Raw genomic sequence first — 24,571 nt, forward strand, 5'->3', positions numbered from 1 at the left:
CATAGGAGGAGCTTGATTAATGTTGAATAGATGAACCAATCAATGAAGGGGAGATCGGGAGCAAGAAAACCAGTTGGGAGGTGGTGGCAATGGTCCACGAGAGATGAAAATGGCCTGCAGTGTGACTAGAAGGAAAAGATAGATGTGTATGGGACCTATGAAAGGAAGAAGAAAGACATGATAACTAAGTGGAAATGGGAAACAAAGAAAAAGCAATCACAGAAAAATTTAAAATTGTAAGGCTACACAGCATGAAGTATATATAACACAACTGGCATAAAGGAATCCTGGAGTGGCCAATTTGTTCTGTTTTAGGTAAGCAGATTTTGTGAGGTCCTGCAAAAACCCAATATGCTTTTGGACAGTCAAAATTAGAGTCAAGCCCTGGCTGGATAGCTCAACTTGTTCAAGTGTTGTCCCATATGCCAAGGTTGCAGATTCGATCCCTGGTCAGGGGACATACAACAATCAAGCAAATAATGTGTAAGTCAGTGGAATAACAAATCGTTATTTCTCTCTCTCTAATATCAGTTTTTTTAAAAAAATATTTTTAAAATAATTAGAGTCAAGGCTCTAAATAGACAGGGGTCACTGCACTGAGACTGAAACTTTTTAAAAAGGGGATGAGCCCTGACTGCCATGGCTCAGCTTGGTTGAGCATCATCCGGCAAAACAAAGGGTCACCAGTTCGATTCCCGATTGGACATATGCCTGGGCTGTGGCCCGTCCCTGGAGAGGACACGTGCAAGAGGCAACTGATTGATGTTTCTCTCCCTCATCAACGTTTCTCTCCATCTCTTTCTCTCTTTCTCCTTTCTCTAAAAATAAAATCTTTCCTAAAAAATAAAAAGGGGATGAACTCTGAGGAAGACTATGCATTGAGTGGCTGGAGCACTGAAACTTGGAGAAAGCAATCACGGGTGTCCAACCTTTTGGTGTCTCTGGGCCACACTGGAAGAAGAAGAGTTGTCTTGGGCCACACAGTCAGTACACAAACACTAACAAAAACTAATCAGCAAAAAAAAAAAAAAAAAAAAGGGCTTTAAGTAAATTTACAGTTCTGTGTTGGGCCACATTCATAGCCACTCTGGACACCCCTGGTAGAAGAAAAGAAGAAGAAAGAAGAGTGTGTTCAAGCAGGAACAAGGCAGTGCCAAATCCTGGACATGAGTGGAGAAGCGCTGCCTGCAGGTGAGTGAAGGATAACTCAAGAGAATCACCTGAAAACTCTTAGAACTCTGGCAGGGAAAATATTTCCAGCTGCCCCAAGCATTACCCAGGATAAATTTACTAGACTCTCCAAAGTCAGAATGTTCCAGCCTCCTCATGCTTTACCTTTATTTGGATTTATCTTCTCTTTTGAGACCCCAATGTTTTTACCTCCAACATTAATTCTTAATTTGTTCTCATTCTAAACACTATAATTAAAAATTCTCAATCTGTAAAGAAACATATAAGTACAAAAGATCGCTCTCAAATTTAAAAGAATTAAAACTACCCTGTATTTCAAACACCATTCCTACTTTATCTGTTTCATGTTAGATTTTCTGTAGAAAGCTTCATAAGGCAGCATATTATCTCTGAAATTCTTCCATGATGATTATGCACTGTGCCCTCTTTAAAGACACAGTGCCATCAGATTACCCTTTACACATTAAAGTAACACCCTGTCAAGGACTAGTTCTTCGTCACAGAGACAAAGGAGAGCTCCATTAAATTTCAATTCATTTTTAAGTACATGGGTTTCACATTAACTTTAAACCTACCACAAATGAAAGGCTCCTCTTACAGTGAATAAGCATTAGCATATCACATTTCCAAGGCAGGGGATAATTTACTCTTTTAGATAAGGTTTACAAGAGTCATTACAGCTTTTCCATTCAGATAAACTGAAAGATTCAGGTAGCCAGTCTCTAAGATGGTCCCAGTGATCCTTGCTTCCTGGTATTCACATATTTGTATGTACAATACCTTCCCACTCTGAATTATGGATGGGCTGTATGTCCAATAGGATAAGGCAGAAGTAACAGTATGTGCTGCTAACCCTAGGTCATAAAAGATACTGCAGTGTACACTTTGGTCTTAGTCTTAGATCACTCATTCCAGGGGAAGCCATCAGTAAGGATACTCAAGGATACTGCTTGAGTATCCTTACTAGGTGGTCCCTGTGGCAAAGAACTAAAGCCTCTTTCCAATAGCCAACACCGACTTACCTGACAGGCGACTGAGCCATCTCCAAAGCAGATACTCCAGCTCCAGTCAAGACTTCAAATGACCGAGGCCTCAGCCAACACCCTAACTACAACCATTGAGAGACCTATGGCAAAACTGCCCAACTAAGCCTTATCTCCAAATTTCTAACCCACAGAAACCACAAGATAAAACATATTTAGTCTCCTGAGTTTGGGGGCAATTTGTTATGCAGAATATATGCACAAGGGGAAAGATCCATTTGAAGGGCAAGAATATGAAACATTCATTGATAATTTTAGATTTTAAATTTTAGATTTCACATTGATTCTAATCTTAAAGTAACTAATACTTGTCAAGTTTTTATGTATCATCAAAGAAGAATATCAACAATTATCTGAAAAGCTATTAATATACTTTTTTACAACCTGATATCCATGTGAGGTGAAATTTTCTTCAGGTACTTCAACCAAAATAATAGACTGGTTGCAGAAACAGATATTGGAATCCAACCAATTTCTATTAAGCCAGGCAGTTATAAAAATGTCAAAAATGGTGGACGAATGCCATTAATTTTGTTTTGGAAAATGTTTTCATATAAAATATGTAACATGTAATGGGTTTATTAAGTGAATTAACACCTTTTAAATTATATTTTAATTTCTATATTTTCAGTGTAGATGGATATAACAGACATAGACAACAAGCTCTTGGGAGTCCTCAAAAATGTTAAGAGTACAGAGCAGTGATTTTCAACTTGTGCACCATAAGAATTTTTAAAACATGCATTACCTGACTATTTAATCAGGGCCACTGACCTTTTTTCCCTTAGATTGTCCAATAAAAAAATGACAACAGCCAACACAACAGTAGACGTCCAGTGTGAATGAATCAAAATTATACCTACTTTTTTAGTCAGGTCAGCAAAAATTATATTTTTTGGAGTGTTGCAGAATTTTTGTAATTAGCTTATGTGTGCCATTAGATGAAAAAGGTTGATAATCACTGTATTAAATCAATGATATAGGAAGTACTTCTCAAGAACTTAGTTAGCCCTACTACTATGTCAGGTAATATCAGTTTTTAAGGAAGCTTAGATCTAAATTGATCATAAGTAGAGTTATAATTATTTATATAAAGGTGTGTATTTTAATCACCTACTAGTTATAACATATATATCATATAAATGTATATTTCAAACTTTATTTACCATTAAAAATTAATAATACCTAGCTTATTGTGCATTATAAAAACATGGATGATAACACAAAAATAAGCAATTCAGAATTATAATTAAAATTGCTTTTTATTTAAAAGTAATTGAACCTTCAATAACTGAACAGTTAAACAAAGTGCAATACATGTAGAAAAATGGAATGCTATTCAGTAATAAAAAAGAAATGAATTATTGACACATGCAATAATTTGTATAAATCTTATGAGCATTATGTTGAATGAAAAAAGCCAGTCTCAAAAGGCTACATATTGTATTGGTTTTGCCAAAAATTCCATTTAGTTTTTTCCATAAAAGACACATTTCTCATTATCACCAATAACTTTATTGATTTGGATATTTTCAGTATGTCAGCTATCTCCTCCGTTGTATAACATCGATTGTTCTCACTTAATATCTTGATTTGAACGTTATCAACTTCAACTGGTCTACCCAACCAAGCACTACTAGAGCCATCTTACAGAAAAAAAAACTGAATGAACTTTTTGGCCAATTCAGTATGAGTTCATTTAGGTAAAATCCTCAAAATGATGAAGTTACAGATATGGAGAACAGATTATCAATTACCAGCATTTATAAATGGTGGTGGAGTCCTGGCTGGTGTGGCTCAGTGGATTAAGGGCCTGCCTGCAAACCAAAGGGTCACCAGTTTGATCCCCAGGCAGGGCACATGCCCAGGTTGTGAGCCAGATCCCCAGTAGGGGGTGTGCAAGAGGCAACCACACACTGGTGTTTCTCTCCCATTCTTTCTCCATCACTTCCCGTCTCTCTATAAATAAATAAATCTTTTTTAAAAATTAAAAAAAAAAGAAACGGTGTTGGAATGCTGGGTAGATATGATTATCAAGGGGTAGCATGAAAAACATCTTTGTGGTAATGAAATAATAGTTCTGTATCTTGATTTCAGTATTAGTTACATAAATCTACACATTGAGAAAATGGCATAGAACTATATACATACACTGTATCAATGTCAATTTTTTGGTTTGATATTATACTATAGTTTTACATAAGGTAGAACCATGGAAAACTGGGTGAAGAGTGCATGGGACTCTGTGTATCATTTTTGCAATTTCCTGTGACTCTATAATTATTTTGAAATACAAAATTAAGCCCTTACCAGTGGGGCTCAGTTGGTTGAGCATTGTCCCACAATGCAAAATGTTGCCAGTTCAATTCCCGGTCAGGCATATGCCTGGGTTGCAGGCCGGTCCCCAGCTGGGGCCATGTGCCAGAGGCGACTGATTGATGTTTCTCTCACACATCGATATTTCTCCCCATGTCTTTCTCCCTCCCTTATCCTCTCTCTAAAAGTGAATAAATAAAATCTTTTTTTAATTTTCTTAAAGAACAAAAAGGCAGAAGTAAAAACAGTAGTTGTGTTTCTATGCAACAAAGTCAGAAAATAATTATTTTAAAGATACATTTAAATGAGTAATAAAAATCATTAGTTACCTAGGACTTAATCTTTTTAAAAAGATATGGTATATAAAAAATTATAAAATTTCACTGAATGGAGCAATGCCATATTCAGTGATAGGGAAACTTAATGTGAAGATGTCAGTTTCTTTAAAATGACCTAAAGATTAAATAAAATTCCAATTAAAACCTCAACATAGTTTTATACAACTTAATTCTAAAATGTAATAGCATGACTTACTTAAAACTATAATAATTAGCATGATATGGTAGTGTTACAAAAACAAAGAAATAAACCTATAGAAAAAAATGGAAAGCCCAGAAATAGATCCATGCATATTTGATAAAACAGAGATAGCATTATTCACCACTGAGGAAAAGAGGGGCTTTTCAATAAACTGTTAAGTATCCATATGGAAAAAATGAATCAGTGATGCATTAGAGAATTAAATATCAATAAAAAATTTGGAAACATTCCAAAGAAGACATAGAAAAAATATCTTTATGATCTCAGGAGAAGGAAGTTTTAAAAGACAGAAAAAAAAGTGTTAACCATCAAAATGAAATGACAGATTTAACTACCTTAAAAGAAAGAACATTTTTTCATTAAAAGAAACTAGTAGGAAGGTGAAATAATAGGCCACAAAATGAGAAAAAATATTTGCAATACCTATTATTAACAAAAGACTGCTATCCAGAATGTACTTTTTAATTCATAAAAAAATAAATGGAAAACAGATAATAATCAGAAAAATAGAAATGAAGATCACAATGAAAAATTGTTTTATATGCTTTATATTGGTTAAAATTAAATTTGCTAATTACTGGCAGGGATGAACATTCTTATGAGATCAGGAGATTTTTAAATGGGATTTATGTTTGCCTTGTGGGGTGTAAATTGGTATACCTATAGCAAAAGACAATTTGGCACTATTTTGAAAACTGAACATTCACACACACTACAACCTGTAATTACCACTTCTAGATTTATACCCTAAGAAATTCCTACAAATATACATGAAGAAACATGTATAAGAATGATCGTAGCCCTAGCCCTGGCCAGTGTGGCTCAGTGGATTGAGCACTGGCCTGCGAACCAAAGGGTCACAGGGTTCGATTCCCAGTCAGGGCACATGCCTGGGTGTAGGCCAGGTCCCCAGTAGGGGACATGTTGAGAGGCAACCTCATATTAATGTTTCTGTCTCTCTCCTCTCTCTCCCTTACCCTCTGTCTAAAAATTAAAAATAAAAAATAAAATAAGATCTTTAAAAAAAAAAAAAAAAGTGAGGCCAGGGCAAGGGCTCTCTTGTTTAAGAAAAAAAAAAAAAAAAGATTATAGCATCCATGTTTATAGCAGCAAAATAAACATAAGAAAAACAACCAAAATAACCATTGGCAAGAAGATAACTTCTCAATGGGCAAGCTTCAGCTCAAACATCACTTCCTTAGGCCTTCTCCAACCTCTATTTAAAACACACACATACACACACTCAGTCACTTCCTTCTTTCACATCAAGACACAGCTGTCACTTATTATCTGAAATCAATGAACTTGTTTTAAGGTATGTCTTCTCCCCACTAGACAGTAAATTCCACGAAAAGAACATTGTGCTTCTTCTAAGCCTTGGCACCTAGTAACACTGAAAATCCAAAGGAAGGAGAAAAAGAAACTAAAAGAGGGGGAAAGGAAAGGTGGGTGAAGGAGAGGTCATTGAGATCTGACAAAAGGGAAAGGGAGCCAAGTCATAGAAGCTACCCATACCAAATGGAGCAACTTTGTACATGGAATGTATGGTCATGGTTTGAGGAAGGACTGGAGAAAGACAAGAAGAAAAGATTTGGGGAGAAAATCTAGAGGGTACTGAGACTTTATAAAAGTGTTTCCCCTTTCGTCCTCACCGGTGTGGCTCAGTTGGTTGGAGTGTCATCGCATGGATGGAGAGTTCGTGGGATTGATTCCTAGTCAGAACACCTACCCAGGCTGCAGGTCCAGTCCTAGAAGGAGCCTGTACAAGACTACGGCCTATCGATCACTGTCTCTCTCCTCCCTCCCTCTCTTTCTCTCCCCCGCCTTCTCTAAAGCAATTAAAAAAAAGTGTCTCAGGAGAGGATAAAAATAAATAAATAAAGTGTTTCCCTTTTTAGCTTAAACCCTTGCTCCCACTCTTGATACGTTTCATCAGTGAGGGAGAAAATAAGACATTCCCATTGGAAGACAGTGGAAAATAACATTTATGTTCATTGAAATTTGCCTTATCGTCAACTTTGCTTATTTCATAAAATACAGGGTGACAATTGTTATGGGCTTAATTAATTGTATGCTCCCAAAATTCATGTTGAAGTCTTAACCCCCAGTGCCTCAGAGTGTGACTGTACTTGGAGACATGGTCTTTAAGGAGGTAATTAGGGTAAAATGAGGTCATATAGATAGGCTCTAACTCACTATGACTGGATCGTTATTAAGAGATTAGGACACTGACATGTGCGCACACAGAGAAAAGATCATGTGAAGACACAGCAAAGGTGCAGCTTTCTGCAAGCCAAGGCCAGACCTGCCAGAAAATAAATTTCTGTTGTTTAAGCCACCCAGTCTGTGATATTTTGTTATGGCAGCCCTGGATAACTAATACACTAGTCTAAATGAAAAGTACTTTGCCTAGAGTTGTCTTAGTCTGAAGAAAAACTGCCCTGTGCTTCCCTAAGTCCTGTAAACCAACATCTATCAAGGAATAGTAAAATCTGTCATACTATTTAAGAATTATTGAAATTGCCTAATTATCCAAGTATGGGATGTTGGTAAACTGCTGCTAATCTTTTGTCCCCTTACTGATCCATAGGAAGACTAAACAAAACCAATTTATCCATTTATCCCTGGAGGGAGAGTGCCCAGGGCCCACGGCTTTGCCAGAAAAGAAAATGCACAGCAAAAATGTCTGAGATCTGGGTAAAACTATAAAATAAGAGATGTTTAATTAAATTTACATATAAACTTCATTAACTTTTAAATTTAAAGCATATACAAATTTTGTTACATTTGAAAATAATTAGTACAGCCCTGAGTGGCTCAGTTGGCTGGAGTGATATCCTGTACACCAAAACAGTTGCAGGTTCAACCCTCAGTCAGGGCACATACCTAAGTTGCAAGTTCGATCCCTGGTTGAAGCACATATGCCAATCAATGTTCCTCTCTCACATATGTGTGTTTCTCTCTCACTCTCTCTCTCCCTCCCAAAACCCCCTCCCTATCCTCTAAAAATCAATAAAAAACATACCCTTCGGTGAGGATTTAAAAAAAAAACTGAGGTGGAAAATCTGTCGCAGACCTCTGCTTCAAGCCAAAACAGTGTTCAGCACCAATTATTTAAGTGATATTTCCAGGATTTTTTTTAAGTTGAAGAGACATAAACAGTTGTACATAGCTTTATATTTTTAATACTTAAATATAGTATATTCTTGGGTCACTTTTTTCTCCTGTTTCAACATCTCCATAGTTACCCTGCAGATTACAATTGTCATCTTCAATTTCTAACAAACTAGCTTGAACATAACTTCATTATACATGTCTGTTTTATGTTGTTGTCATAAATTACAGCTCTATAAATTGTGATTTCCTGCCTCATTTTTATTATCAAATCACCTTCTGAGTAGGGCCTCAACAATGTGCCTTTTTTTAAATCCTCACCTGAGGATATGTTCATTAAATTTTTAGAGAGAGGAAGGGAGAGTGAGACATCCATGTAAGACGAAAGTTGAACGGTTGCCTCCCGTACGTGCCTCAACCTTTTGGTGTACGGGACGATGCCCCAACCAGCTGAGCCACTGGGCCAGGGCAACAATGTGCCTTTTTAATATCTGCTCCAAATGATCCTTATGTATAAGACCACTGAGAACCTCCCACTAAAGTGGAAATGAGGGTGCACTGGAGGGGCGCTTGTAGGATCTGGGAAGAAAGTAGGTTTGCAATGACAGTAAGAAATCTTGCAAAGCTACAACACGGCAAGCATGGGGTTAAAATAGACTGGTACTGTTACTCTGTAAGGTATCATCTGGCAATATGTTGAAACATTTAGAAGTATACATAATGCTTATAATCAGGCATCAGCCTATTATTCTTTATCATTTTTCTACCTCCACCCAATTCATACAACCACACCATCACTGGCTCCAGCTCTCCTAACATGTAACTTTTAAGAAGGCACAGAAGGCAGGCAGTGAGAGTCGCATTTTCCCTTCCGGAGGGGCATCGTTCACTGCCAGGGTATGCTCAAGCCCTGTTGAGCCCTGACCTCTGTGGGAACCCACTTCCCTAGTTTCTTCATTTCATAGATGAGAAAACTGGACTCAAAGGAAAAGGTTGGCCCAAGGTAATCATGGTAGAGCCTGAATTAAAACATAATTCCTGACTCCTTTCCACAGTATCATATCTCTGTTAGATTAACAAGAGGACCCTCCCTATGTTTCCTAATGTTGTTTTTGGAAACAGTGTAATCGTATCAGGCTTTTAAAAAGCTAAAATGTACAGATGCCTACAATGTAATTTCCTGCCTGCTGCCACTAACAATTTTTATGTACTTCAGTGATTTTCAACCAATATGTTGCAAGAATTTTTAAAACATGCACTATCTATGTAGTCAGGGGAACTGACCTCTCTTCTCTTAGATTGTCAAGTAAAAAAAATGACAACAGCCAACACAACAATAGCCATCTAGACTGAAGGAATCAAAATTATACCTATTTTTCTGTCGGATCAGCCAAAAGTGTTTTATGGAATGCCTCAGAGTTTTAGCAATTAGTTTATATGCACCATGAGATGGAAAAGGTTGAAAATTGTTGATGTACTTAATAGAAAAAAAAATCTTGTTTTTGGCGACAGAAATCCTGGAATAAATAGTAGACATAACACCCTGGCCAGTGTGGCTCAGTTGGTTGGCTGATTTCCCACAAACCAAAAGGTTCGGGGTTCAATTCCTGGTCAAGGCACATGCCTGGGTTGCGGGTTTGGTCCCCAGTTGGGGTGTGTGCAGGAAGCAGATGATCGATGTTTCTCTTCCTCTCTTTCTCCCTCCCTTCTCCTCTCTTTGGAAGCAATAAAAGAAAAAAAATTTGTAGTAGACACAAGGGGCAGCAAGACGGTTTAATCTAAGGCTGGAGGGTGAGGTTGCTCTTTCTCAAGACAAATTTCTATTTCACTATGTTAATTCATTAACTTTAATTTGTTTAAGTTGATTCTAAAGAAGAGAAGACGGGGGAGGGAAAGAGAAACATCAGTTTGTCGTTCCACTTATTGATGCATTCATTGGTTGATTCTTGTATGTGCCCTGACTATGGATCGAACCCACAACCTCCACGTGTCCAGATGATGCTCTAACCAACTGAGCCACCCAGCCAGGGCAGTTAAGTTTACAATACCAGTAAGTACAATCCTTTTAAGGAAAGACCTACATTAATTACTCAAGGCACCCTGCAGAGATCCATGTCATTGTAACATTGTTACTCCACCCTATGGGATAGAAGAGAAATAGATACTTCTTAGTAAAACCAATACAGACAGAAGTCAGGAAACAGTTTCTAGCTTATTCATACGAAGGGTATGCCTAAAATAAACAATAAAAATAATAGTCTGAAACAGAGGTTACTTTTAACTCCAGCACATTTTAATTCTAAAGAGCTTTAATAAATAAAAAGCCCCAAGTTTCCAATGTCCATCAAAAGGGGAATGAATAATCAATCCCAACAGAGTTGGGACTAATTTTTTTTTAAAGAAGGGGGAGGAATGAAGATTGGTAACCATTCTCTTACAAAAAGAATAAAACACTGCTTCCTCAAATTACCATCCAGAATGTCACTTGATATGAATAGGCAGGAGGAAAAAAACTGTCCATATTTGCCTTATATACAGTATTGGGCAATTAAATGCCAACTTCACTATTTAGGAATGGCTTGCTAAAACATTGAAAAAATGAAAGACTTCATCCTTGTCGTAGACTGCCACTTCAGTGGAACATTCGGTGCACATAACTGGGTGATAGATTTCTTCCACTTCTGTCTCTGCCTGCTCTGTAGGATCTTCGTGGTTAGACCTCATCTTCTTACGGCCTCGCTTTTTCTTCTTGTTCTCTGGGGTTTTGTATCTTAGAACCTCCTCTTTGTTGACAGAACAATTCATCACAAACATTGCTCTATATTGAGTTTTGTATGATTCATGCCTAAAAGAAATAAAATGGAGAATGTGTGTTTATGTTCTATTTTAATAGTTACCCAACTTAGATAAAATTTGAAAACACAAAAAACTTACTGAAATACCAACCAAAGATGAGAACAAAACGCGAAACTTACAGAAATGTTAAGAGTTATTTTAAGAATAGGAAGAACCGCACTGGCTGGTGTGGCCCAGTGGGTTGAGCATTGACCTGTGAACCAAAAGGCCACTGGTTCGATTCCCAGCCGGGGCAAATGCTTGGGTTGTGGGCCAGATTTCCGGTTAGGGGTGTGTGAGAGGCAATCAACCAATTGATGTTTCTCTCGCATGTCTGTGTTCCTCTCCCTCCCTTCCTCTTTAAAAATAAATAAAATATTAAAAAAAGAATAGGACGAACCTTGCCCTGACCAGGGTGGCTCAGTTGGTTGGTTGTCGTCCCACAAAGCAAAACGCTGCCGGTTTGATTCCCACCCACGGTACATGCCTGGGTTGCGGGTTCAGTCCCTGATCAGGGCATTTGCAAGAGACAACAAATCACTATTTCTCTCTTGCATCAATGTTTCTCTCCCTATCTTCCTCCCTCCCCTCCCAAAAAATAAATAACTTTAAAAAATAAATAATTTTTTATTTTTAGAAAGAGGGGAAGGGAGGAAGATAGAGAGGGAGAGAAACATCAATGCGTGGCCACCTCTCAAGCACCCCCAACTAGGGACCCTGACCGCAACCCAGTCATATTCTGACTGGAAACCAAACCAGCAACAGCCCCCCTCCCCATTCGCAGGCCAGCACTCAATCCACTGAGCCACACTAACTAGGACATAAAATCTTTTTTAAAAAAAGAATAGATAATGTTTCCTTTGTCCTCCTCATATACTTAATATTTCCCTACTTCTTTTCCTACTTAATGAATGAAGTTCATTACAGAATGAAAGGAGTAAAATTAGCCCTAGCTGGTGTAGCTCAGGTGATTGGAGCATCTTCCCATAAACCAAAAGGTCACAAGTTTGTTGCCCTGTCAGGGTCAGGGCACATGACTAGGCTGTGGATTCCTTCCTGATCAGGCCCTTGCCAGAGGCAACCGATGATGTTTGTCTCTCACATCATGTTTCTCTCCTCCTCTCTCTCTCTCTCTCTCTCTCCCTCACTTCCCCTCTCTCTCAAATCAATAAGCATGTCCTCAGGTGGGGAGAAAGAAGGCGGGGGAGGGGAGAAGGAAGAGCGGGGTGGGGGGAAGGGGCAGGGGAGGGGGGACGGAGGGGTTTGGGGAAAGGGAAGGAGGGGGAGTGGGGGAGGGATGGGAGAGAGAGGGAGGAAGAAAAATTATCTTTGTTCACAGATGATGTCATCTCACATGTACATTGGGTTGGCCAAAAAGTTTGTTTTTTTTCCATAAGATGACTCTAGTAGTGCTTAGTTTAACTTCATTTGAAACAACTGTTAGATTGTATGGTGACAGCTGTCATATCAGCATGCGTTTAAAAAAAAAAAAGATCAAAATTGGTGAATTTGGGGGTAGCCATTTTAATATAGAAAATATGCAACATTTTCAGCATATTATGCTTTATTATTTCAAGAAACATAAAAACGCAAGTGTGTATATATAAAACACAAAAAGATTTGTGCAGTGTATAGAGAAGGTGCTGTGAGATCGAACATGTCAAAAGTGGTTTACAAAGTTTCATGCTGGAGATTTCTCACTGGACAACACTCCATAGTCGGGCAGACCAGTTGAAGTTGATAGCGATCAAATAGGGACACTAATTGAGAACAATCAACATTATACCATGTGGGAGATGGCTGACATACTCAAAATACCTGAATCAATAAAGTTATTAGTGAAAATGAAAAATGTGCCTATTATTTTTCAGAAGAAACCATACAGATTTTTTGGCCAACCCAATAGAAAACTTCAATGATTACACAGAAAAGTAATTAGCATAAATAAACTAATTCAGTAGTTATGGGGTACAAAAGCAACACACAAAAATCTGCTGCATTTCTGTACACTGGCAAGGAACAATCCGAAAAGAATGTGTAACAGAGATTACCAGAGGCTGGGGCAGTAGGGGAGAAGAATGGGGATTTATTGTCTAATGGATACGGAGGTTCTGTTTGGAATGACAAAAGTCCTGGAAATGGATAGTGGTGATGGCTGCACAATATTGTGAATGCAGTTAATGTCATCGAATTGTATACCTAAAATGATTACAATAAAAAACAAGATAAGAGTGCCCAATGTTACTGCTCCTAACCAATATGGTACTGGAAATCTAAGCTAGAGCAATTAGGCAAGAAAAAGAAGTAAAAGGCATCCAAATTGAAAAGGAAGAAGTAAAACTGTTCATTTGCAGATGACATAGTCATATATATATATTTAGAGTTTTTATATATATAAAAAACTCTAAAGACTCCACCAAAAAAGTGTTATTAGCTAATAAATGAATTCAGTAAAGTTGCAGGATACATAAATCAATATACAAAAATCTGTTGTGTTTCTATATACCATCTGAAAAAGAAATTAACAATCCTGTTCACAGTAGAATCAAAAATAATGAAATACTTAGGAATAAATTTAACCAAAGAGCCTTGGCTGGTGTGGCTCAGTGGATTGAGTGTCAGCCTGCAAACCAAAGGGTTGCCAGTTCGATTCCCAGTCAGGACACATGCCTGGGCTGTGGGCGAGGTCCCTAGTAAGGAGCACATGAGAGGCAACCTCACATTCCTCTCTTTCTCCCTCCCTTCCCCTCTCTCTAAAAATAAATCTTTTTTAAAAAATTCTAATTTAAAGAAAATTTAACCAAAGAAGTAAAAGACCTATACACTGAAAACTATAATACACTAAGGAAAGAAATTGAAAAAAAAAAACCCCACAAATAGATGTAATGATACCCTGTATTCATGAATCAAAAGAATTAATACTGTTAAAATGTCCATACAACTCAAAGCCATCTGTAGTGTCAATTCAATACCTATCAAAATCCCAATGGCACCCTAGCTGGTGTGGCTCCATGGATTGAGCCCCAGACTGAAAACAAAAGCGTTGCTGGTTCAATTCCCAGTGCAGGGCACATGCCTGGGTTGAGGCCAGGTCCCCAGCAAGGGACGCATGAGAGGCAACCATGCAATTGATATTTCCCTCTCTTCTTCCCTTCCCATCTCTAAAAATAAATAAAATCTTTAAAAAAAAATTTTCAATGGCATTTTTCACAATACTAGAAAAGAAAAAATCCTAAAATTTACATGGAACCACAAAAGACCCCAAACAGTCAAAACAATCTTGAGAAAGAAGAACAAAGCTGGAGGCATCACACTTCCAGGGTTTCAAATTGCAGTACAAAGCTAGAGAGTATGGGAATGGGCATAAAAACAGACTAATACATCAATAAAACAGAATCAAGCAAGAGCCCAGAAATAAACCCACAATATATAACTAATATTTGACAAGGGAGCCAAGAATATTTTATATGGAAAAAGATAGCCTCTTCAATAAACAGTATTGGGAAAACTGGAGGTTCACATGCAAATGAATGAAATTGAACCCCTATTACACACCACTCACAAAAATTAATTTTAAATGAATTAGACATAAACGTAAGGCCTGAAATTGTAAAACTCCTAGAACAGGAGAAAAGCTTCTTGGCATTGGTCTTAGAAATGTTTTTTTACTATAACACCAAAAGCACAATCAACAAAAGCAAAAATAAACAAGTGGGACTACATCAAACTAAAAAGCTTCTACATAGCAAAGAAACAATCAACAAAATAAAAAGGTAACCTACAAAATGGGAGAAAATATTTGCAAATCATATACTATCTGATAAGGGGTTAATAATGAAAATATACACGGAACTCATATAACTCAATAGCAAAAAAAAAAAAGCCAATTAAAAAATTGGCAAAGGATCTGAATAGACATTTTTCCAAAGACATACAAATGGCCAACAAGTACAAGAAAAGGTGCACATCACTAATGATCAGAAAAATGCAAATCAAAATCACAATGAAATATCACCTCACACCTGTCAGAATGACTGTTATCAAAAATAGAAGAGCCAACAAAAGTGAACCCTTGCACACTGTTGGTGGGAATTGAAACTGGTACAGCCTCTATGGAAAACAGTATGAAAGCTCCTCAAAAAATTATAAATAGAACTACCATATAATCCAGTAATCCCTCTTCTGGATATATATCTGAAGGAAATAAAATCACCATTGCCCAGTGTGGCTCAGTTGGTTGGGCATCATCCCACAAAGCAAGAGGTCACAAGTTCAAGTCCCAGTTGGGGCACACGCCTGGGTTGTGGGTTCAGTCCCCAGTCAGACGGCATATGAGAAGCAACTGATCAATATTTTTCTCTCACATCAATGTTTCTCTCCCTCTCTCTCTTCCTCCCTCCTCCCTCTCTAAAAGTAAATAAATAAAATCTTTTAAAAAATTAATAAAATCACTATCTCAAAGAGATATCTGCACACCTACCACAGCCAGGTAGGTGATCACGGTCAACATTAATAGTCATAAATCATGTTGATAAATTGTGCCCTTGATAGAATATGATGAAAATGACACTTTGCTGGTCTCCCCCCAAAAATCTACTGCAACATTTATTTACAATAGCCAAGACATGGAAACAATCTAAGTATCCATCAGTGGATGAATGGAGATGAATGGAGGTGAATGGATAAATATGGTAAATATACACAATGGAATATTATTCAGCCATTTAAAAAAAAAAAGAAAGAAAGAAAACCCTACCATTTGTGACAACATAGATGAATCTTGAGGGCATTATGCAAAGTGAAATGAATCAGACAAAGACAAATACTGTATGATTTCACTTATATGTGGAATCTAAAAAAAAAACTGAACTCACAGAAACAGAACAGATTAGTGGGGAAGGGTGGTTGGGTGAAATATCAAAGGGTACAAACTTCCAGTTATAAGATGACTAAGTTCTGGGAATGTAACATACAGCATGATGACTACAGTTAACAATACTGTACTGCATACTTGAAAGTATTAAACAGCTAAGAGAGTACATCTTAAATTCTCACCACAAAAAAAAATTACTGAGTTGATGGATGTATTTTAACTAACCTTATGGTGATAATTTTGCAATATATTCACACACCAAATCACATTATACACCTTAAACTTACTCAATGTTAATATCTCATAAGTCAAAAAAGCTGAGAAAATTTTAATTTTTTAAGGTTTTTAAAAAATGAATCAGTTGACAATAAATTGAATATTCAAATGAAGTATTCTTCAACTTCAAATTTTTATAATGGTTAAAATAGTAAATTTTATGTTACATGCATTTTATCAATAAAAAAAGCATATTTGAGAGCTATCATTCCACAACACACAGTTTCACTAAATCCTTGTCAATACTAGCAAGTGCTTTACTTTAAACTACTTGTGACAGAACTATATATAAACAAAATTATTTAAATAAAGATTAGCCATGTAGCACCAAGGATATATAAGAACAGAACCTTATCAAAATTCCTAAGTACCTTAAAAATCTACTTCTGACTTTTAAAAAGGCCCGCCAAGGCCCTGGCTGGGTAGCTCAGTTGGTTCGATACTCCAAGGTTGTGGGTTCGATTTCCGGTCAGGACACATACAAGAATCAACCAATGAATGCATCAATAAGTGGAACAACAAATCAATGTTTCTCTCTTTTTCTCTGCCTTCCCCCTCTCTTAAAAAAAAATAATTTTTTTTAAAAAAAGAGAAATCTGTTTAAAAAAATAAAAAGGCCCACCAAGCCTTGGCCAGTCTGGCTCAGTTGGTTGGAGTGTCATCCTGCAAACCAAAGCATCATGGGTTCAATTCCTGGTTGGGGCACATAGCCGGGTTGTGGGTTCAATCCCCAGTCAGGGCATACGTCGCCAGAGTGTGTACAAAAAGGCAACCAGTCACATTGATGTTTCCTCTCTCTTTCTCTCCCAGCAAGGAAAAAATGTCTTTCGGTGAGGGTTTAAAAAAGAAAGGTCCACCAAGTTGGAAGGGGGGGTGGGGGGTAGGGGGGTGTGGGGGGGGGTGTGGGGGGGTGGGGGGTGGGGGGTGTGTGTGTGTGTGTAATGCTACCTTTTATCTCTTACCTTTGGCAATCAAGACACAATGTGGTCATGCACGCAGGGCAATTCAAGACAGCATCACTATTTGGAACAGGCTGTTGTTGGCGACGTGCCCTCTGTATTCCAAAACCATGGTAGCTACAACAGGAAAAGAAATGGGGGGAGACACATTAAAGCCAAATCTTGATTTCTAATGCTACTCTCCAATAAAAGTAATCAGTAATCCTTAGAAAAATGGTTGATTCTAGGAATGGGATATACAAGATGACCTGGAGCATGACATGCTAAGCAAAGATGTGCGAAGGAAAAAAAATGCCAATGCAGTAGGTATGTCAAAGGGGAAGAGAAGCGAAACAAATGTGCCCTCAATGGCCAAAACTAAAACAATTAGAACAAAATTAAGTAGGACTGGATTATAATCCAAAGTATAAATATTCGTGAGTTCACGCTAATATAAATGACAAAACAAATAAATGGGGGAGAATAGACAAGTCTCCTATACAGAATTACAAATAATTTATGAAAATATTCTCCCCTCATAACTCCCCATTCCTTAAGTCTCGGCTGCACATAGTGACTTCCTTCCAAAGTGTACAGTATGAAAAGAAGGGGAAAGGGTAACTTTATAGTAGAGAAACCTGACAAACACTTCCTCACAAAGGTGACCAAAATAGACACTTATAGTCATAAATCATGTTGATAGAATATGCCCTTGATATAATGTGACAAAAATGTCACTTTATCTCTTTTGTCTTCCTTCCAAAAACCTATAATCCCGGTCTACTCATGAGAAAAACTACAAATTTCAATTAGAGAGGCCTCCTACAAAATACAGTCATGTACCACATAACAACATTTCAGTCAATGACAGAACACATATACACTGTGTTCCATAGATTATAATGGAGCTGAAAAATTACTATCACCTAGTGACACTGTAGCCATGGTTACATTTTAGCACAATGTATTACTCAGCAACCCATTACTCAGGTGTTTGTAGTTATACTGGTGTACACAAACCCACTGTATCACCATTCATATAAAAATATAATGCATACAACCCTGGCTGGTGTGGCTCAGTGGTTTGAGTGCTGGCTTGCGAACCAAGGGGTCGCTGGTTCAATTCCCAGTCAGGGCACATGCCTGGGTTGCAGGCCAGGTCCCCAGTAGGGGACACCTGAGAGGCAACCACACACTGATGTTTCTCTCCCTATCTTCCTCTCTTCCTTCCCCTCTCTAAAATTGAATAAATAAAATCTTTAATATATATATTAATAATATATAGTGCTTATGATTACAGTATGTAATACTTGATAATGATAATAGCTATGTTGCTGGGTTGTGTATTTACTATATACACTTTTATCATTATAAAAATAAAATGCTGTAAAACTGTACTATGTTACACTGGTGGCAGCCTTATACATTTTGTGTTTACCAAGTCTCTTTTTTTTTATTAAATTTATTGGGGTGACATTGGTTAATAAAAATATATAGGTTTCAAGTACAATTCCATGATACATCATCTGTATATTGCATTGTGTGCCCAACCACCCAAAGTCAAATCTTTCATCACAATGTATTTGAACCTTGTCCTGACTAGTATGGTTTAGTGAGTTGGGCATCATCCCACAAACCAAAAGGTCACCAGTTCTATTTCCAGTCAGAACAGCTGTGTGCAATGCGGGTTTAGTCCCCAGCTGGGGACATGTGAGAGGCAACCAATCAATGCTTCTCGTGTGTGTGTGTGTGTGTATGTGTGTGTTTGTGTATTTGACCATCTTTACCCATATGTCTAGTCCCCAGCTGGGGACATGTGAGAGGCAACCAATCAATGCTTCTCGTGTGTGTGTGTGTGTGTGTGTGTGTGTGTGTGTGTGTGTGTGTGTGTGTGTGTGTGTGTGTGTGTGTATTTGACCATCTTTACCCATATGTCTGGTAACCACCATATTGCTGTCTGTGTCTATGGGTTTTTGTTTGTCTTGTTTGTTCATTTGTTTCATGTTTATCAAGTCTCTTGATAACATCATTTTCTCTTGTGCTTGATTTAATCTCATGCTGTTTCGTAAATTTAGTGCAGCGTAAGCATACAGTAGTAACGTCCTAGGCCTTCACATTCACTCTCCAGGCTCTCGCTGACCAACCTGGAGCAACTTTCAGTCTTGCAAACTCCTTTCCTGTTCATTAAGTGCCTATACAAGTGTACCTTTTTTTTTTAATCTTTTATACCACATTTTTACTGTACCTTTTCTATGTTTGGCTACACAAATGTTTACATTGTGTTTTAACTCTCTACAGTATTCAGCACAGTTACATGCTGTACAGGTTTGTAACCTAGAAGCAATAAGCTAGACCATATAGCCAAAGTATATAGAAAGCTATACCATCTAGTTTTGTCTAAGTGCACTTTATGATGTTCACATACAACAAAATCACCAAATAAAGCATTTCTCAGAACATATCTCTGTCATTAAGTGGCACATGACTATACCTGACCAGTGCTCCTCAAAACTGTTAAGGTCATTAAAACCAAGGAAAGTCAGCCCTTACCAATGTAGCTCAGTTGTTTGCAAAGCAAAGACCATGGGTTCCATTCCAGATCCAGGCACATGCCTGGATTGCAGGTTCAGTCCCCGGTCAGGGGCAAGCAATAGGCAACCAATCCATGTTTCTCTCTCACACTGATGTTTCTTAACCTCTCTTTCTCCCTCCCTTCCCCTCTCTAAAAATAAATAATTTTTTTTAAAAACTAAGAAAAGTCTGAAAAACTGTCACAACCAAGAAGAGCCTAATGAGACATGACAACTAAATGTAACATGGTATCCTGGATCGGCTCTTAGAACACAAAATGGACATTAGGTAAAAACTAAGGAAATCTGAGTAACATATGGACTTTAATTAATAATAAGTATCAATACTAGTTCACTGTGACAAATGTACCATATTAATATAAGATGTTAATAATAGGGGAGGCTGTGTGTGTGTTGTTGTTATCATCATTGGGTGGGTATATGGAAATTCTCTATATTATCATCTCAATTTTTCTGTAAATCTAAAACTATTCTAAAAAATAAAGTCTATTAATTAAAAAGAAAACACAGTAAAGCTACATTTTAAAAAGACAGCAAGTAAGCTCTAATTGCCTAAGGATTTTTGTCTCTTGTTCCCTGTTGTATTTCAAGAGTCAAGAACATTATCTGGCTAGTAGTAAGTGCTCAGTAAATATGTGCTGATTGAAAGAATAAAGCATGGATCTACATATGAAGGCACTAAAGTATAAAAGTATATATATATATATATTTTTAAAGATTTTCTTTACTTTAGAGAGAGGGGAAGAGAGGGAGAAAGAGAGGGAGAGAAACATCAATGTATAAGAGATACACTGATCTGCTGCCTCTCACATGCCCCCAAGTGAGGACCTGGACCTTCATCCAGGAATGTGCCCTGACCAGGAATCTAACCCACAACCTTTCAGTTCACGGGCCAGTGCTCAATCCATCCACGGCTAAAAGCATACATTCTTAAAAGGGGCTTATGATAAACTAAAATGAGAACAAGAGGCAAGTAGCTCAGTTGCTTAGAGCGTCATCCCGATATGCCAAGGTTGTGGGTTTGATCACCAGTTGAGACACATACAAGAATCAACCAATGGCCCTTCCTGGTATGGCTCAGTGGATTGCGTGCCAGCATGCAAAACAAAGGATAGCAGGTTTAATTCCCAGTCAGGGCACATGCCTGAGCTGCAGGCTAAGCCCCCAGTAAGGCGGCGCACGGGAGGTAACCACACACTAATGTTTCTCTCCCTCTTTCTCCTTCCCTTCCTCTCTCTCTAAAAATAAATAAATAAAATCTTAAAAAAAAAAAAAAAGAAGGCCCAGCCCAGTGTGGCTCTGTGCACTGAGTGCTGGCCTGCGAACCAAAGGGTCGCCAGTTCGATTCGCAGTCTAGGGCATATGCCTGGATTACAGGCCAGGCCCCCCAGTGGGGGATGCACAAGAAGCAACCACACACTGATGTTTCTCTCCCTCTCTTTCTCTTTCCCTTCCCCCCTCTCTAAAAATAAATAAATATTTTTTTAAGAAAAGAATAAACCAATGAATGCATCAATAAGTGAGACAACAAATAAATGTTTCTCTCTCTAAAATCAAGAAAGAAAAAAAGAAATTTTTTAGCTCTGGCTGGTGTGGCTCAGTAGACTGAGTGCCAGCCTGTGAACCAGGGGCTCGCTGGGGTTTGATTCCCAGTGTAGGGCACATGCCTGGATTGCAGGCCAGGTCCCCAGTTGAGGGGGCACGAGATGCAACCACACACTGATGTTTCTCTTTCTCTCTTTCTCCCTCTCTTCTCCTCTCTCTGAAAATAAATAAAACCTTTAAAAAATTTATTTAGGTTTTATAAATGTTTCATTTATTTATTTTTAGGGGAGAGAAGGAGAGAAACATTGATGTGTGGGAGAAACATCAATTGTTTGTCTCTTGTTCACCCCCAGATGGGGACCAAGCCTGCAACCCAGACACGTACCCTGAAGGGAATCAAACTGGTGACCTTTCGGTTTGCAGGCGGGGGCTCAATCCACTGAGCCACAATCATCCGGGGCAATAAAAAAATTTTAAAGCAAATCTTTTGGCATTAACTTCCTAAACTTTTTAGCCCTGGCTGGTGTGGCTCAATGGACTGAGCACCAGCCTGTGAACCAAAGGGTTGCTGGTTTGATTCCCAGTCAGGCACATGCCTGGGTTGCAGGCCAGGTCCCCAGTAGGGGGCACACGAGAAGCAATCACACTTTCCTGTTTCTCCCTCCCTTTCTCCCTTTCTCCCTCCCTTCCCTTCTCTCGAAAAATAAAATAAAATCTTAAAAAAAAAACTTCATAAACTTTTTAAATGTTTATGGGGGAAAATACTGAAAACATGTATATATTTTCTTTTTTATTGTATTTTTCTCAATTACCATTTATCACCTTTATACCCTCTTCCACCTACCCCCTATTTTATTCTTGAACATTTAGCCAATTTCAAAACCCAAACCTCAAGAAAGTAACTTTTTCATTCAGTAGATATTTACTGAGTACCAATTTAACAATGTGCAAGACATTTTGGATACAAACATTGAACAAGATCACTGCCCTCATGGTGCTTCCAATGCAGGAAATTCACTTTTTGAAGGTGGTTTCTGCAGTCTTAGAAGGCAAATACTGCTTAATGCAGGAATGTGAATAAGTCAATAAAGAGTTATTTCGTCTCAAAATTATATAACAATGAAAATATATTCCATCTCTGTTCACTGACAAATTCTGTCACCAGAATCAGGGGATAGACTGTAAACTCCTTGACTATCTCAATATCTCTCATAGCATTTAAAACGTTCATTTCACACTGTGGGTAATCAAAAAATGTTAATTAAATAAATGCAAAAAGCAGGTGGATGAAGTGGCGCATGGGTGAAACAGAGGAAAAAAGGACAAAGTGGGAGAATAAAGTCTGAAAGGTGGTATATAAACACCCACACAACATAAAAATACATCTGGACTTGAAAAATATAGATTCCTGGATCCAACTTTACCTGAACCAAAACCTCCTAGAGTACTTCTCAAGGGTTTGCATTACATTCTTTCCAAGAGACTTTGAAGCAGAGCCAAGTTAAGGAAGCATTGTGTTAACAGCAGCAAGTTGCCTAGTTTTTACTTTTATGACTTACCAGCCTTTATAAAATCAAATCTGAAAATGAGTATGGAGTTTCCTCTTGGGATGATGAAAATGTTTGAAATTAAACAGAATATACTAATTGGCACTGAATTGTTCACATTTAAATGGCTAGTTTTACATGTGAATTTCACCTCAATTTTTAATAATATAAAAGGAATCAAGATGGCAGAGGAGTGAATGGAAGTCACACTGATCTCCACAACTAAATTGGAGAAATCACCTTGAAAAAACAACTGAACAATACTGAAAGAGGAGCCTTATAACCTCAAACAGAAGAATCCCCATTAGCACAACCTAACTGGTAAGGAGTGCGGTAGAGATTTGAGAAGGCAGCAGCGCCAGAGGATATTGAAACAGCCAGTTGAATCCCCCTGAGAAGAGTGGGGTCTAAACGAAAAGCAGGGATCTGCAGCCTACAGCACCAGAGCCCAAAAAGTACACAGATAACAATCAGCTGTGAAAAGCGTCAGAGTTGCTCTCTGCCAGAGACGGGCGGCTGGAGACTCAAAGAGCCATTTAAAGGGTCGACACATAAATTTTTATTTGCATCCACTTACCCTGGTCTCCGGCAAAGGCGGAGGCAGACTGGGCTAGAGACGCCTGAGGAGAAACTGGAGAAGGAGGGTTTGTTGGAGAGAACGGAGAGAATGAATAGCTGACAGGATCCCAGTGCTGACTCATCCCCCATCATGGCAGCAGCCATCTGGCTCAGGCAGAACACTTCCCTGAGTGGCAGCAGCGAGAGAGGACCCAATAACCCCGCCCCCAGGAGGGACTCTGCCCCACCCTATGGTGCCTAAGCCTGACTGCTGACTGTAGAGCAACTACATTAACAACTGAAGGAGACAGCCACAAACAATAGATTCCTGGAAGTCTTGAAAAGACTGCCGAAGGTCAGACAGGTCAAAAGCTGACATCATCAGAGGCAGACCCAGAAAGAAAAAAACAGTGGTCTCCTACCATAGAAGTTCACACCACAAAGTCAGGAAATCAATTGATCAATTTAAGAAGCAGAAGCAAAAAAGAAGAGTCTCACAAAGAATGGGAAGACAAAGAAATACCCCCAGGCAAAGGGAAAGGAGGAATCCCAGAAAGAGAACTAAATGAAATAGAAGCAAGTAAACTATCAGATATTGAGTTCCAAACAACAGTTCTAAGGAAGCCCAATGAGCTCAGTGAGCTCAGAGAGAATTACAAAAAACTACAGGGAAACTATGAAGAACTTACTGCAAACTATATCAGCAGGAAAAAGGACAAAGAAACTATCAATAAGGGACAAGAGGAAATGAAGAATACAATTTCTGAGTTGAAGAATACAGTAGAAGGAATCAAAAGCAGGTTCAATGAAGCAGAGGATCAAATCAGCGAGCTGGAAGATAAGGTAGAAAAAAGCTCCTAGAAAGAGCAAGAAAATGAAAAAAGACTCAAAAAGAATGAAGAGGCATTTAGGGAAATGCAAGACAACCTGAAACATAATAATATCTGTTTAATAGAGATACCAGAAAGAAAGAGGAGGGAGGGATAGAGAACCTGTTTGAAAAGGTGATGATGGAAAACTTCCCTAATTTGAGGAGAGAAGAAATCACACAAGTCCAGGAAGCACAGAGGGTCCCATTCAAGAGGAACCCAATGAGGCCAACTCCAAGACACATCATAATTAAAACAGCAAATATCAAAGACAAACAGAGAATCCTATAGGCAGCAAGGGAGAAACCGGTAGTAACATATAAGGGAGCCCGCTG

The 24,571-nt window shown here is 38.2% G+C and overlaps 1 protein-coding gene across 1 annotated transcript in view; it reads right to left on the reverse strand.

Annotated features, from left to right (window-relative positions):
- EAPP (E2F associated phosphoprotein) overlaps positions 1-24,571 on the reverse strand; it is a 192,234-nt gene that overhangs the window by 156,818 nt on the left and 10,845 nt on the right. Inside the window, exons 5-6 of the mRNA XM_054577934.1 lie at positions 17,151-17,264; positions 10,480-11,049 (exon numbers count right to left, since the gene is read on the reverse strand). Of these exons, the coding sequence (XP_054433909.1) occupies positions 10,773-11,049; positions 17,151-17,264 (391 nt within the window). The 3' untranslated portion in view covers positions 10,480-10,772. The remainder of the gene's footprint in view (positions 1-10,479; positions 11,050-17,150; positions 17,265-24,571) is intronic.

The sequence above is a fragment of the Pteronotus mesoamericanus genome, unplaced genomic scaffold, assembly GCF_021234165.1.
Source record: "Pteronotus mesoamericanus isolate MK-2021 breed Mesoamerican mustached bat unplaced genomic scaffold, CSHL_Meso_final contig_46, whole genome shotgun sequence".
NCBI lineage: Eukaryota > Metazoa > Chordata > Mammalia > Chiroptera > Mormoopidae > Pteronotus > Pteronotus mesoamericanus.